Source organism: Ailuropoda melanoleuca, chromosome 3 (assembly GCF_002007445.2).
Source record: "Ailuropoda melanoleuca isolate Jingjing chromosome 3, ASM200744v2, whole genome shotgun sequence".
NCBI classification, from domain to species: domain Eukaryota; kingdom Metazoa; phylum Chordata; class Mammalia; order Carnivora; family Ursidae; genus Ailuropoda; species Ailuropoda melanoleuca.
Window position 1 is genome coordinate 20,764,070 of NC_048220.1, and position 15,893 is coordinate 20,779,962.

Here is a 15,893-nt window from a genome sequence, read left to right on the forward strand (position 1 = left end):
CAGTCAAAACTAGAGGCTCTGACGGCCAGGGTCACCGAGGCAGAGGAACGCGTTAGCGAATTGGAGGATGGGTTAGTAGAAGAAAAAACGAAAATAGAAGCTGGTCTTAAAAAAATCCACGCCCACGAATGTAGATTACGGGAGATTACTGACTCTATGAAACGATCCAATGTCAGAATCATCGGCATCCCTGAAGGGGTGGAGAAAAACAGAGGTCTAGAAGAGATATTTGAACAAATTGTAGCTGAAAACTTCCCTAATCTAGCAAGGGAAACAAGCATTCGTGTCCAAGAGGCAGAGAGGACCCCATCCAAGCTCAACCAGGACAAACCTACGCCACGGCATGTCATAGTGCAATTCGCAAATATTAGATCCAAGGATACAGTATTGAAAGCGGCCAGGGCAAAGAAATTTCTCACGTACCAAGGCAAAGGTATCAGGATTACGTCAGACCTGTCTACAGAGACCTGGAATGAGAGAAAGGCTTGGGGGGGCATTTTTAAAGCTCTTTCAGAGAAAAACATGCAGCCAAGGATCCTTTATCCAGCAAAGCTGTCATTCAGAATTGATGGAGAAATAAAGACGTTCCAAAATCGCCAATCATTAACCAATTTCGTAACCACGAAACCAGCCCTACAGGAGATATTAAGGGGGGCTCTATAAAGGTAAAAAGGCCCCAAGAGTGATACAGAGCAGCAAGTCACAACCGATACAAAGACTTTAAAGAGAAATGGCATCATTAAAATCATATCTGTCAATAATCTCTATCAATCTAAATGGCTTAAACTCTCCCATAAAACGCCACAGGGTTGCAGATTGGATAAAAAGACATGACCCATCCATTTGCTGTCTACAAGAGACTCATTTTGAACCCAAAGATGCATTCAGACTTAGAGTAAGGGGATGGAGTACCATCTTCCACGCAAATGGACCTCAAAAGAAAGCTGGAGTAGCAATTCTCATATCAGATAGACTGGATTTTAAACTAGAGGCCATAGAGAGAGATACAGAAGGGCACTATATTATTCTTAAAGGAAGTATTCAACAAGTGGATATGACAATTATTAATATATATGCCCCCAACAGGGGAGCAGCAAGATACACAAGCCAACTCTTAACCAAAATAAAGAGACATATAGATAAGAACACAGTAATAGTAGGGGACCTCAACACCCCACTATCAGAAATAGACAGAACACCCTGGCAAAAACTAAGCAAAGAATCAAAGGCTTTGAATGCCATACTCGACGAGTTGGACCTCATAGATATATATAGAACACTACACCCCAGAACCAAAGAATACTCATTCTATTCAAATGCCCATGGAACATTCTCAAGAATAGATCATGCTCTGGGACACAAAACAGGTCTCAGCCAATACCAAAAGATTGAAATTATCCCCTGCATATTCTCAGACCACAACGCTCTGAAATTGGAACTCAACCACAAGGAAAAACCTGGAAGAAACTCAAACACTTGGAGGCTAAGAACCATCCTGCTCAAGAATGACTCGATAAACCAGGAAATCAAAAAACAAATTAAACAATTTATGGAGACCAACGAGAATGAATACACAACGGTCCAAAACCTATGGGATACTGCAAAGGCAGTCCTAAGGGGGAAATACATAGCCATCCAAGCCTCACTCAAAAGAATAGAAAAATCTAAAATGCAGTTTCTATATTCTCACCTCAAGAAACTGGAACAGCAACAGAGGGACAGGCCTAACCCACTGACAAGGAAGGAGTTGACCAAGATTAGAGCAGAAATCAATGAATTAGAGACCAGAACCACAGTAGAGCAGATCAACAGGACTAGAAGCTGGTTCTTTGAGAGAATCCATAAAATTGATAGACCACTGGCAAAACTTGTCCAAAAACAAAGAGAAAGGACTGAGATTATTAAAATTATGACTGAAAAGGGAGAGGTCACGACCAGCACCATTGAAATTGCAAGGATTATTAGAAACTTTTATCAACAGCTATATGCCAAAAAACTAAACAATCTGGAAGAGATGGAGGCCTTCCTGGAAACCTATAAACTACCAAGACTGAAACAGGAAGAAATAGATTTCTTAAATAGGCCAATTAACTATGAAGAAATTGAGTCAGTGATAAACAACCTTCCAAATAATAAAACTCCAGGCCCAGACGGTTTTCCTGGGGAATTCTACCAAACATTCAAAGAAGAAATAATACCTATTCTCCTAAAGCTATTTCAAAAAATAGAAACAGAAGGAAAGCTACCAAACTCATTCTATGAGGCTAATATTACCTTGATCCCCAAACCAGGCAAAGACCCCCTCAAAAAGGAGAATTACAGACCGATTTCTCTAATGAATATGGATGCCAAAATCCTCAACAAGATCCTTTCCCTTTTTCTACCATGCTGCTTCCCAGTTCAGATCAACTATACACACTCTTTTCTCTGTCTCCACCAATCTCTGAATTTAAATTCTTCTGTTAACTTCCACATTCTTTTTAAATTCTATTATTAACCAGAAACAGATTTGTGTAACTCTTAATATTTTTAAAACAGTTCATTGAGGTATAAGTTAAATACCATAAATTCACCCATTTTAAGCACACAACTCAATTTTCATGAAATTTAAAAGAATTGTGCAAAGATCACCACAATCCAGTTTTAGATCATTTCTTTGTGTTCCAAACGAATAACATGCTCTGTCTCTATGGGATGTGGCTTTCCTGGACAGTTCATATAAATGGGATCATGTAATATACGGTGTTTCTTTCTTGCTTCTTCCACTTAGCATATTTTTGAGGTCTATCCATGTTACAGTATATATAAATGCTTTATTCCTTTTTATTGCCAAATAGTATTCCCCTATACAGATACATGACATTTTATTTATCCATTCATCAAACACTTCGATCGTTTCTGGTTTTAGGATGGAAACACAAATAGCACTACTAAAAACATCCGTGTACAATCTCTGTATGCATATGTTTTCATTTCTCTAGCATAAATATGTAAAAGTGGAATTATTGGGTCATGTGGTAAAACTGTTTAACTTTTTGAGAAACTGCCACTGTTTCCTACGCTAACTCTATCATTTAACATCCACATCACCAACATGAGGATTCCAGTTGTTACCTTATTGGTGCCAATACTTGCTACAGTCTATATTTTTGACTGTGGCTATTCTAATAGCTATAAAGTGACATCTCATTAATTTCTGCATATATTAATTTTGTATGGTCTAAGGTAAGGGTCTAAATTAACTTTTTGCAAGGAAAGACTCAATTAACCCAGCATCATTTGCTGAAAAAACTATGCTGTCCTCCCTGAAATGCTTTAGCACCTTCATCATAAATGAACTGTTCACCGGTGGTTCCTTTTTAATCCTCAGTGGTGTTTATATCCACACTATGGAAAGATCTTAGCTTGAGACCATTAAAGGAAAAAAAAAAAAAACCACGTTCAAAAATACAAGGTTTCTACTCCTGGGCTCTCAATTCTGTTCCAATGATCTATTTATCTATTCTTTTGCTTGATAGCATTTAAATATGTTTAACTTTTAATTGATTTTCTCTACTCCACTCAACAATAAGCTCAATAAAGACAAACACTATGTCTCCCCACCATGCTACACGAAGGTAAGCATAATGTATAGCAGACAACCTATTAATAATAAATGAATGGATCAACAAATGAATCAAGAGAGGTATTAAAATCCTTATGAGTCCAGTTTAATGCTTTCAAAAAATGATAAATATAATGGGTTGGTAATGAAACATGAAAGTTAATACCATCCCAATATACCAGGTGAATCTATATAATAAAAGAGGTCATCACTGCCAAAATTTTTAGAAGGAACATAGTTAAAGAGTATTTTCATCATCTTGGGAAAGGCAAAGACTTTGTTTTTTAAGTAGGACATGAAAAGCACTTATCACAAGAGAAAAACTGAGAAAGTTAGAAATTTCTCCTCTCCAAAGGATGCCTTTAATAGACTGAAAAGGAAAACCATAAAGTGGAGAAGATACATGCAATGTAAGTATCCTAACAAAGGACATGGATCAGAATTCATATATCAGGGGCGCCTGGGTGGCTCAGCCGTTAAGTGTCTGCTTTCGGCTCAGGTCATGATCCCAGGGCTCTGGGATGGAGCCCTGCATTGGGCTCCCTGCTTGGTAGAAAGCCTGCTTTTCCCTCTCACTCTCCCCTTGCTTGTGTTCCCTCTCCCGCTGTCTCTGTCAAATAAATAAATAAAATCTTAAAAAAAAAAAAAAAAAGAATTCATAAATCAATTTCTGCTGACAGAAATACTACAGAAAACCCAATTAAAAAATGGTTAAAAAATCAGATTTCATAAAGAGCTATCCAAATAGCCTACAAAAACATGAAAATAATTTGTCATTATCAACAAGCAGGGAAATGTAAAATAAAATCACAGTGGGATAAGAAGAAGAAATATGTAAATCAGATTCTAATGTCAGACTCTCCTAAATCTGATCACATGCATTTCCAACAATTCTATTCCTAAGAATATGTCCAACAGTAATGACTACATAAGGGCACAAAAAGACACGAACAAAATGTTCATAGAAACTTCATTATTCACAACAGAAAAAAAACGGAAATAACCCTAGTATCTATCAAGAGTGGAAAGGATAAATTGTGTCGTTTTCACACATACAGTAAAGCAGTGAAAAAGAATTAAGCAAAAATATGTAAGAATCTTAGACATTTATCAAGTAAAAAAAAAAAAAAAACAAAAACCAAAAAACCTGACCAAACAATTTTTATCTATGTGGAGTTCAAAAAGAGTTAAAACTCATCTATGGTGACGGAAGTCAGAACAGGATTACTTTTCCAAGAGAGGTGACTAGCGCCTCAGTGGAGCTGAAATAGTCTATATGTTCACTGGTTAACAGTTACTAATACATACTACTTTATTTATTAAACTTTTTGAGCACTATTTCAGTTTATGAACATATGTCAATCTACTCTAAAGAAATTCTTTCCAAATAAAATGAATTTCAATGCTAAAAGCCAAAATTTAAATATTAAATCTATCAGTTTAAGCTAATTAAGGAAATACTTACCAAAAAAGAATCTGATTGCCACTGTATCTCTCATAGCGAGCTCTTGCAGACATTAATCTAACATATTAAAAAAAAAGCCAAAAATTTAATGGTTTTATCTTCAATTTTATTTTAAAAATACTGTTACAATTACTGCAACAGAAAATTATACCTACCACTAACTTCACTGAACTCCAGGAGTTTAGAAATATATACATGAAATGCAGTACTTTCAAAAACATCAACTGGATAATATTAAGAGGCAACAAATATAATACTATTACATACATTCTATAACCTGCAAATTCACACTGAACAATGTTCCTTTTCTGTTATGGAAAAATATACATTTGTCTGATTCACTATTGAATCGTTAAGAAATTACTGGCAGGGGGAAAAAAAGTTACTGGCAGAGTCATACACACACATACCAAAGTCTGTTGAATACATATACATATGTACACATATACACCATTTAAAAATGCTTTCAGTATTACTAAATGCTCTAGTTTTCAGCTTTCTTCCTCTTCCAGACAGATGCTGACATCTGAATTATGTTATAAAGAGAAAATAATAGGTCCTAACAATTATATTTTAGCAATCTGGTCTGGTCCCTAACCAGAAACTTAAAGAAGGGCCAGAAAAAGTAATGGATGAGCTGGTTATGGAAGGAAAACACACTTTAACTAAAATGTTATGCAAAGTTACGACAGTAAATGCTTTACAACACTCAAAAGTGTTTTTATAAATGTAATCACAATGACATAAGGTAACAGGAAAGAAATCTCATATTACAGAATAGGAAAACAGGGTTTGGACAGTTTATGGGTCTGGTTCACAGGAGCTCATACCAAATCAAAAGTTGTGAACCTTGCACTTTAATACAACACTACATCACACCCTATCTTAAGCATCTGACATAATATAAAAAGAAGTACAGAAAGTAAACAGTTTTGTTTTCACTGGCTAGCAAATACTGAACACTGTGTTATGCTTCAGATATTCTCATGTAACCCTCAAAACACTGTAACAAAGAAAATCTCACTATCTCTATTTCATCAAAGATATAACTGCAGCTTCGATGTTAAGATTTGCTCAAGACCCCGTGACTAAGGAAAACTGTGATGAGAAAATCCAGAGTCCTATGCTTATCCTTAAAAAAGCCCCCAAATGATTTGGCCCCATAATTATCTATCCAAACTCATTTGAATAACTCCATCACAAAAGCTCTTAAATACAGCATCGCACTTACCTAAGCTGATGTTCCCTGAGATTTGATAGTATTTCCATTCCATGAAGATAAGAATAAATAGTATTTAAATCCTGGAGAACAGAAAAAATTGAGATTGTTTTCAAATGTATTTTTCAAAATATATTACCATCCCACAATTCTGATTTTAAGCCAAAAACTGTTTATGACAAAACTATTAACTATGGAAGACCAATAAAATCTCTGAATTAAAAGAAATCTGAAAAGGTAAAGAGCTACCTCCACTCATACAGGAATCCTTCTTCTTCAGGACGGCTGACGGCCTCTACTCAAGCAATGCCAGAAATCAAAAATGTATCATTTCAAATCAAAGTCTATTTTATCTGTAAACAGATACAACCCTCCTTCCTCAGTGATACCCAACTATTCAAAAAGAATTATCATATCATCATAAGTTTTTCAACTATTATTCCTCCAGATTATGCAGTCTCGGTATTTGCAGGTTCCCATCTTTAAAAGCATCCTGGCTACCCTCCTTTGGACAGGACCCAATTTGTCAATATTCCTCTAAAAATATGACTTTCTAAAAAATCTTTCTAAAAAGACCCAAAGTGATATTAATCAACCACTAACAAAAAAGTCCAATGGAACAATCATTTTGTGAGAGAGGTAAGGAACTTTTCTCTAGCCCTCATTCAGATAACTATAATACAGTGAAACCTCAGCCTAGAGAAGGGGCAGAGTAAAAGACAGAATGTGGGAGCAGTCCAAATTCCTGACAGAATGGTCTACTTTACCACTTAGGTAGAATGCTGGTGCACAGAGATTATAAACAAGCTTAAAATTCTCTATATAAAAGGTACCTCCTCCTTATTCTCTTACAAAGAACAATGCCTTTATACCAGGACAGGAAGCTCCCCAACACTGCCCTCCTGCTTTGATATGCAATTGGCTAAGAGAATTATCAGATGACAGAAGAAAGAGACAGCTAAAACAACCTGTTTTTTTAAGAGATTAATAAGAAAACATCGAGCCACTAAGAAGAAGAACCATAATCTGTAATTCCAAAAATTACAACTACCATGATGAATTCAATGACCACACCATCTCTGCTAAACGCTTAGGAAAATGGAGTGAAAAAGATTTTTTCTAAATACATACATAAAGGATAAATTAAAAGAGAAAACCATAACAAATGAGAAAGGTCTGTAAAATTCTTGAAGACAGCAGACAGAGCAGTGATATGGTAAACTAATATTTCCGAAGATGGGTACAATGGTATTTCTTACCCTATATGCTCTTTCAATAGGACCTTACTACTCCCCCATCAAAAATTGGAATCTTATGTGCCTTCCCCCAAGAACCCGGTTGGTCCTTTGATTTGTTCAGATCAAAAGAATGTGGCAGAAGTAAAGATGTAAGAAGGGACATTAAAAAAATTTCAGAGATGAAAACAGCATCTGAGATGTATAACAGACTAGATGGGATGAGCAGCACAATAAAACTTTGTAGAAGAGGTTAATAAATTTGAATACACAAGAATAGAAAGCAAAAAGAAAACAGAAAAAGATGGAAAAAACTTGAACAGAGCTCTAATGAATTGTGGAACAACTTCAAGCAGCCTAACAAAAGTGTAATTGGAGTCAATTCAAGGCAGAGGGAGAGCCAAGGAAAAAAAACTGAATTATGGAAAATATTCTTTTTGGTAAGAACTATAAACTTACACATCCAGGAAGCTCAACAAACCCCAAGCACAAGAAATACTAAGAAAACAGCACCAAAGCACATCAAGATCAAATTGCTCTAAAAAAATGATGAAGACAAAACTATAAAAACAGCTCAAGAAACAATTACATATATAAAGATTAGAATTACAGCAGCCTTCTCATCAGAAACAATGCAATCCAGACAACTACTGTAGTAACATCTTTATAGTCACAAAAGAAAAATAATTATCAACCTAGAATTCTATTGCCAGTCAAAACAACTTTCAAAAACAAAGGGAAAATATTTTTCACATATACAAAGTCTGAATGAATTAATCACCTGCAGACCTGCCCTATAAAAACCTGCTCTTTTTTTTTTTTTTTTAAGATTTTATTTATTTATTTGACAGAGATAGAGACAGCCAGCCAGAGAGGGAACACAAGCAGGGGAAGTGGGAGAGGAAGCAGCAGGCTCATTGTGGAGGAGCCTGATGTAGGGCTCGATTCCATGCCGCTGGGATCACGCCCTGAGCCGAAGGCAGACGCTTAACCGCTGTGCCACCCAGGCGCCCCAAGACCTGCTCTTTAAAAGTGCTTCATAAAGGAGGAAAACGAAGTATGAGATGGAAATTTGAAACTACACAAAGGAATAAAGATAACTGAAAATGGAAACTACATGGGAAAATATAAATCTTTTTTCTAATTATTTAAACAATAATCAACAGCTTAAAAAGCATTAACAAAAGGGGCACCTGGGTGGCTCAGTCGGTTGAGCATGCTGGACTCTTGGTTTCTGCTCCGGTCATGATCTTGGGGTGATGAGCTTGATGCCTGATATCCGTGTTGGACTCTAAGCTCAGCATGGATTCTGCCAGGGATTGTCTCCTACCTCCCTCTCCTAGTGCCCCTCCCCCCTGCTTGTGAGCACACACATGCTCCAAGTAAATAAATAAAATCTTCAAAAAAAATAAAAAGCATTTCAAAAATTATGACAACAAAAATGTGCTGTGGGTTTACACGACGCATAACAACAAAAATGTAACTCAATAAGAGCACGAAGGAAGCAAAAATGGCAATACACTGTTGTAAGGTTCTTACACTACATGTGAAGCAGTATAATCTCACTTGAAGACAGACTGGGATAAATGTACGATGTATACTATAATATACATTAATAAATCTCTTATTTTGTAGATTTTCTTGTATTCTCTCTCTATATATAACACACCCTTGTGAATGAGAACAATATTAGTTCTTCTTTCCCAGTGTGGGTCCTTTTTCTTTTCCTCTCCTTTTTCTTACAGGTGTCGCCATACACACATAGCTGCTGGGGCCCGAGCCTTTATGTTAAAAATCATCATAACCTGGCCAGACACCTACAAATTGCCTATCCCAAAGAAATGTGCAATTTATTTCTGACATGAAGCTAATTTTGCTTTAGTGGCAAACAAGCTAGAACTCCCATAATGTGACCTGCCAAATAAGGGTAGGCTAGTGTCAAAAAGCACCAGAATTTTCTGAGATTCTCAACTAAATTTATGTCATTTAAGTTCTGCTGTTCTCAATTCAGAGGACATTTTGGGAACAACATCAAGATGCCATTAATAGCTGACAAAGAATTAGAAATTCACTTCCCAATTTTAAACTCTAAGCAAGAACATAATTCACAAGTTTTGAAATATATATATGGTTTTTCAGTTCTCTGCTTAAAGACAGGCTGACGTTTATCAATTTTAGATTCTAAAGGCCCTTCTTCAAATATCTGTAACTTTTTACTGTTAGTTGCCCTCAATCGTATTTCAGAGGGACAATTTGGCCAAATGAACATGTAGTTCTCCAACAGCATCTATAAATGCTGACTGCATGTACTCAAATAGAAATATTAGCATTATTCCTATCAGGGGTTGGCAAACTTTTTCTATAAAGAGTGAGACAGTAAATATTCTAGGCTTATTAGGTCATATGATTTTTATCTCAACTATTTAACTTCGCCTTTGTAGCATGAAAACCATAAAAATGTAGGTAAATGAATGGGTGTCATCGCATTCCAATAAAGTCTTATTTACAGAATAGTTGGTAGGTTAATTTGGCCCCCAGGCCATATTTCGCCAACTACTAAAATGCATATGGTCAAAAATATCCAACAAGGAAGCCAAGCCATGAATTAACTCCTCTTTGGATAATACTTCAACTTATGAATTTTGGTAGAAGCTAAAAACACCAGATTCTCATTCTTCAACCTCATATAAAACTAGGGCATGGGCAAATGATCCAAGTGCTACTAATCAGACACACATGTACCAAACTTAGAATACAGTGATACCGACAAGTGACAGTTAGTGGTAGCAGCAGGGTCAGTTAACATATGCAGTATACAGTGCAGGTGGTCAACAGTCCCAGTAGTGCACTGCTTGTGTTCGGAGTATGAACATGGTTGTCTAGCCCCAAGTCTTCTTCCCTTGTAATCTCAGCGATTCTGTAGCTACCCAGTATCCTTTTATACCTTTTCTTTAAAGTGGACAGAACTGGGCTCTATTTCATTTAAGTCTATAACCTCGATAACCCTCGGACCAGCACCCTCAGTCTCACTTGGGAACTTGGTAAAAATGCAAATTCTCAGGCCCCATTCCAGACTTAATTAATCAGAATCTCTGGTGTAGCCCCCAGTAATCTGTGGTTTAATAAGGACTCTAGGTGGTTCTGATGCATACTAAAGTTTGACAACCACTGGTTGACAGGTAGGATGTATGCCACTCTGTTATTTGGCTGATAACCTGTTAACGAGAAAGGAAATTAATCACTGAGATGTCTAGTAAATCCTGGTCCCTATGACGCACCTGGTTTGAGGGTCGTAAGATGCTAAGCACTCACGAAAGAACAGAAAAGATGCTCCCAGAACAAAGGGCTGTTGTAGTAGCAAACTGGCTAATTCTCCCACATGATGTGGTTATGGCTTTTTGTTTAAATCGGACAGCAAGTAGTTGTTGACTGTGTAAAGCTGGACTGAGAAAGGGGTTTCTTGCAGGTTTTTTTGTTTTGTTTTCAGCAGGCTCCACACCCAATATGGGGCTCAAACTCACAGCCCTGAGATGGAGAGTTGCATGCTCTACCAGCTGAGCCAGCCAGGCGCCTGTTCTCATAATTTTTGTACCAACTATCTCTGAGACAGGCTTGAGGTAGTATTATTAGGGTTGGTGTCTCCAAGATCAGTAGAGCTATTATAGAAAGCCAAAACAAATAAACAAAAAACTTGACAGAGAGAGGCCATTAAGTCTTATAGATACTTCTTGGTAGTAAAAAATTTAAATGCTAGATTCAAGGAGGTATTAATCATTTACACAGTGTGCACCTAAAAGCTGCTCTACAGAGCCTGAAAGAGGGAAGTCATGATGAAGATGGAAAAACTAGGAAGTCATGACATTCCAGATCAGCAACACCAGAATGAACCATCTGTTCTGAAACTACAACAACATACTGCAGAAACTAACGAGAGCTATTAGAAGAGCAAATACCAGCTCTGGATTAGGGAATAAAATAATGGGTTCCACTCGGGACAAAAAATGGTGAGTAAGTGGTGATGACTCAGGGCTTCCTAAAGCAGATCAACCATACACTCTCAGCCAGTTATGTGACTGAAGGTGGGCAAGCTGAGGTGGGTGGTAACACTGCCATCCTACAACAAAGCAGCCATCTTTTTACACCGTTCAAACATTCCAAACCTAATGAATTCACTGCAGGTACATCCTATTGGTTCAATTTCATTTTTAAATGAAATATTAAGTTATTTGCAGCTCTGTACGAGAAATTAGCGATCTTTTAAGTATACCTTCTAATTAAGGAGACTGTGTCAAAGCAGTGTGCTGCTCCTAGAGTAACTTCAGCTTTCAATTCTATTGATGACCATTCTACACATGCTTAGAAACCCAACCAAAACTTGGAAAACTCAGACTGGAATGCTTAAAGCAACTGTATTTTTCTGTTTCTTCAACTCTGAAACTAATGAATTTCTTATCCTATGATTAACTCATCACATGCAACTTTCAATACAGCATCAATTATCCAAAATACTCATTAACAAAGATATTTTACTCTATTATCTTCTTCACCTGGAAAGCAAGTATATCCCTAGAATTTTAACAATGAAAAATCTCTCAGGGTAGATCCTAAAAGCAGTACAGATTCAATTCCAAGATATATATATTCTGCAGCTACAGGTCCATACATAAAAACTTCTGGTGAAGAATCCTCTACAAATCAATGTTGGGCTGAAGATGGAATAACAATGTAATTAAAAACCTGGGAATCTGGAGACAGACCTGGGTTCAAATTATGCCTCTATCAGTTACTAACCAGTATTCTTGGATTATTTGCTTAATGTTTATTATCTGTACAGAAAGAATGATAAAATATCTCCCTTTGAACATTTTATGTTCAAAAGTAAATGTTAAGTGTGTAGAGCAGGGACTATCACATGGTGAATAATTAACAAATGTTAGCATTATGTGTTGCATTATAAAATTAAAAAACAATGATTAAATTACATTCAGCACACTATTAAAGCTATTTTGAATGTTTCTGACAATAGCTCCAAGCTAACAACCCCATACATTAAACACAGAATACTATTCCACTGGTTTTCTCATCCATGTCGTCTAAATATATTCTGCAAAATGGCAGTGAAGAGCTACACAACACTTACCACATCTGGAGCCCAGCCCCTCGTTTCTAAATACCATTTCCTACTAAAAGAACCAGGGTTCCTTAGGTAAGTGGCTGATTTCAACTAGGGCAGGGAAAGTACAAGCCTGGAACATCTTTTATGTGCCAGGAAGAGATTACTTAAAGACTAATGAGGTCATGTCAAAAGAACATTGGAGTGGATTTTGAAAGGGCTCCCACTGTCTAAATTTGGGGTAATCTAATAATCACAAAGAATGAAAATATAAAAATACAAAAATAATCCTTGAAATAATAGCCATTTTTTTTTAAAAAAAAGGAAGAGAAGGACAAGGAAAGGTAGGAAAGCTCTTCTATAGAGAATACCAGCTAATGATTGTAGGAGAAATACACAATCAGAAATCTATGACTTTGTAACAGCAAAGTAATAGTTATTTAAGCAAAAATCATCAACATGCTAAAGCCAATGGGTGCAACACTGTTGAAAGACAAAATATCGACCAGTTGGCAAAGTATCACCTCAAGGATCACTTCTAACTTGGAGCACTGTACCTTTACAGCAAAGAGATACAGGTAATCAAATTTAGCATCCCCCATAACGGAAAGAACTGATAATGTGTCCTCTGATGTGACAATATTCAAAGTACAGAACATCATGGAGAGCCTGGCTGGCTCAGTTGGAAGACGATGTGACTTGATCCCAGGTTGTGAGTTCAAGCCCCAGGTTGGGGGCAGAGATTACTTAAGAATAAATAAATAAACTTAAAAAAAAAAAAAAAAGCACAGAACATCACCCATATAGTTCCTCAAGAAAATAATTTCACCTAAATCTCATCATGAACAACCAGGTGAAACCAAATTATGATACACTCTACAAGACAACTGGGCAGATTCTTCCATAAGTCATGTTTATAACTGTTCTCTATTAGAGACAACTAGGGGCACCTGGCTGCCTTAGAAGAGCATGTGACTCTTGATCTTGGGGTTGTGAGTTCAAGCCCCCACGGGGGGTGGGCTTACAGATTAAATAAACTTAAAAATATAAGATTAAAAAAATAGAGAAGACAAAAGAAAACTAACAACCAAGTGTAATGTACCCTGACCAGATTGTAAAATATAAGACACATCTTAAAGATATGGGGGGGGGGGTGAACTGTTATCAGGTCTGCAGTTTACTTTCAAATGGTTTAGCAAAATAAAGTATATGCTACAGAGAAGGACATAAGATAAATATGGCAAAATATCGCTCTGGGTGAAGAGTATATAATACAAGACCAAAAAAATGGATACTATTCTTCCCATTTTTCTGTAGTTTTGAATTTCTCAAAATAGAAAGATGGGGGGGTGGGCAACACATGACTATTTCTTGTTTACTCCACAGGGTGACAGACATTTCTAGCTTTACCTGAACTTCAAGTCTCATTTAATGACCTGCATTCTTTTTTTCATTATCTTTTCTTTTGCATTCCCAATTATCACCATATGTTGACCCGCGTCCATGACACACTGCTCCCAGGAATGTTCTCTGGAAAAGCTCACCTCATTCCATCAGTATATTTGCATTTAGTCTTATCTCACTATATATTTGGGTATACATTTCTTAAAGTAAACCAGAACTTTTTATTTGTAGACTAAAATACGTTGCCTAATAAAATTACATGAACATTAAATTTTATTAATAAAAACTCTAACATTAAAAAGTTATAGCCTGAAATTTTTAGGGATGAAAATCCCAAATATTATCCTTAAACATAAGAACTCTAATAATTAACCTCTGAAATAATGTATCAAAAGATCAAGCACCTAATTACTTCTAAGTTCAAAATTTAGGCTGAAGTTCACCTTTCTGGTCCCACTATTTATTACGCACTCACCCAAAATATGTTAATTCCAAGTTTCGCATGCACTTTTTAATCCTCATCTCTCTCCACAATTTTTTTAATAGTATTTACTGACACATTCATCAGTCATTCACTCCTCCCTCCCAAAACTCTTTTCCTCCCCTCCCTTCTGTAATATAGTTCTCTCTGGGTTCCTGTCCCAATGGAAAACATTTAGTAACAACTACAAGCACAAATGTGAAATCAGGACACCTAGATTTGAATCCTGACTCCACGGTTTCCTAATTGTGTGAACTTGGACAAGTCAGTCCGCAATTCCATTTCCCTATATGTAAAATGTGGATAACACCTTCTTTCAGAGTATTTTTGGAAGGATTAAATGTGTATAAAGGTTTTTCTTTTCTTTAACAGTGACAGGCATCCAATAAGCAACACGGCATATAAATCTTAGCTGTTCTTACTGCTATTATTACCTTTCTGCTCCAGGTGTCCTGAGTCTCCTTCACAGGCTTTGCCTTCTTATTCCTTTGAATGTTAATAGATGTTCCTGTAACTGCGACATCCACCCTTTCTTCACTAGAGCTTCTACCACCAGTAAAATCTTCCACATCCATAGTTTCAACTACCATATACGTGTTAATGATACCCATATTTGTATTTCTAGCTCTCTAGCAAAACTTACAACCTACACATTCTAGAGCATAATAAACACTTTCACCTGGGGATCCATTAGCATCTCAAATACAATAAATGCAAAGCTAAACTCACTATTTATACTCCTGGCTGTGTCTTCCTCCTAGGTTCCCTGATTTATATGATACACTCTTCTTCAATGATTCTGGCCAGAAATTTGTCAATTCTAATATCTCTGTTCACCATCTCATCTGGAGCAATTTAGGGATTTATTATTCCTCACTGGGTAACAGAAAACAGCCTTCTTGCATCTAAGTCTGACACCCTGTAATCCATTCTTCACAGTCCTGCCAGAGTTATCTTTCCAAAAAGTAAATAAAAACTTCTTACCAAAGAGAAAACAGTCCTTCATAATCTGGATCCTGGCCATGCCTCCAGCATCCTATCTTGTACTACTCACCTACCCAGGCAACTTGCATGGCCAAGCTCATCTTGTGGCCTTGACAAATACCGTTTCCTTTTCAGGAAACACATACTATCCCTTCGTCACCTAACATTTACATATTCTAATGTATACTCAAATCAGGATTCCCTTTGGTAAAACAGCATGAATGACACCTGCCTACTCTTTACTCTTCTCTCCCAAAAGTCCCCCTATAAACTCTTGAAGGCCTCATTTTACAGCTATCACAGTACTTAAGCAGACGGTATTTTAACTGTGTATGTGCCTATCTTCTCCCATAAAGAACTTTAATCTTTTATCCTTGGCACTTTAAAA

The 15,893-nt window shown here is 36.6% G+C and overlaps 1 protein-coding gene across 9 annotated transcripts in view; it reads right to left on the reverse strand.

The window, feature by feature from the left end:
- RAPGEF6 (Rap guanine nucleotide exchange factor 6) overlaps window positions 1-15,893 on the reverse strand; it is a 202,655-nt gene that overhangs the window by 176,520 nt on the left and 10,242 nt on the right. For all 9 annotated transcript variants that reach the window (XM_019807466.2, XM_034655968.1, XM_034655967.1 and 6 more), the window contains exons 2-3: window positions 6,301-6,371; window positions 5,070-5,126 (exon numbers count right to left, since the gene is read on the reverse strand). In XM_019807466.2, coding sequence (XP_019663025.1) covers window positions 5,070-5,126; window positions 6,301-6,371 — 128 coding nt within the window. The remainder of the gene's footprint in view (window positions 1-5,069; window positions 5,127-6,300; window positions 6,372-15,893) is intronic.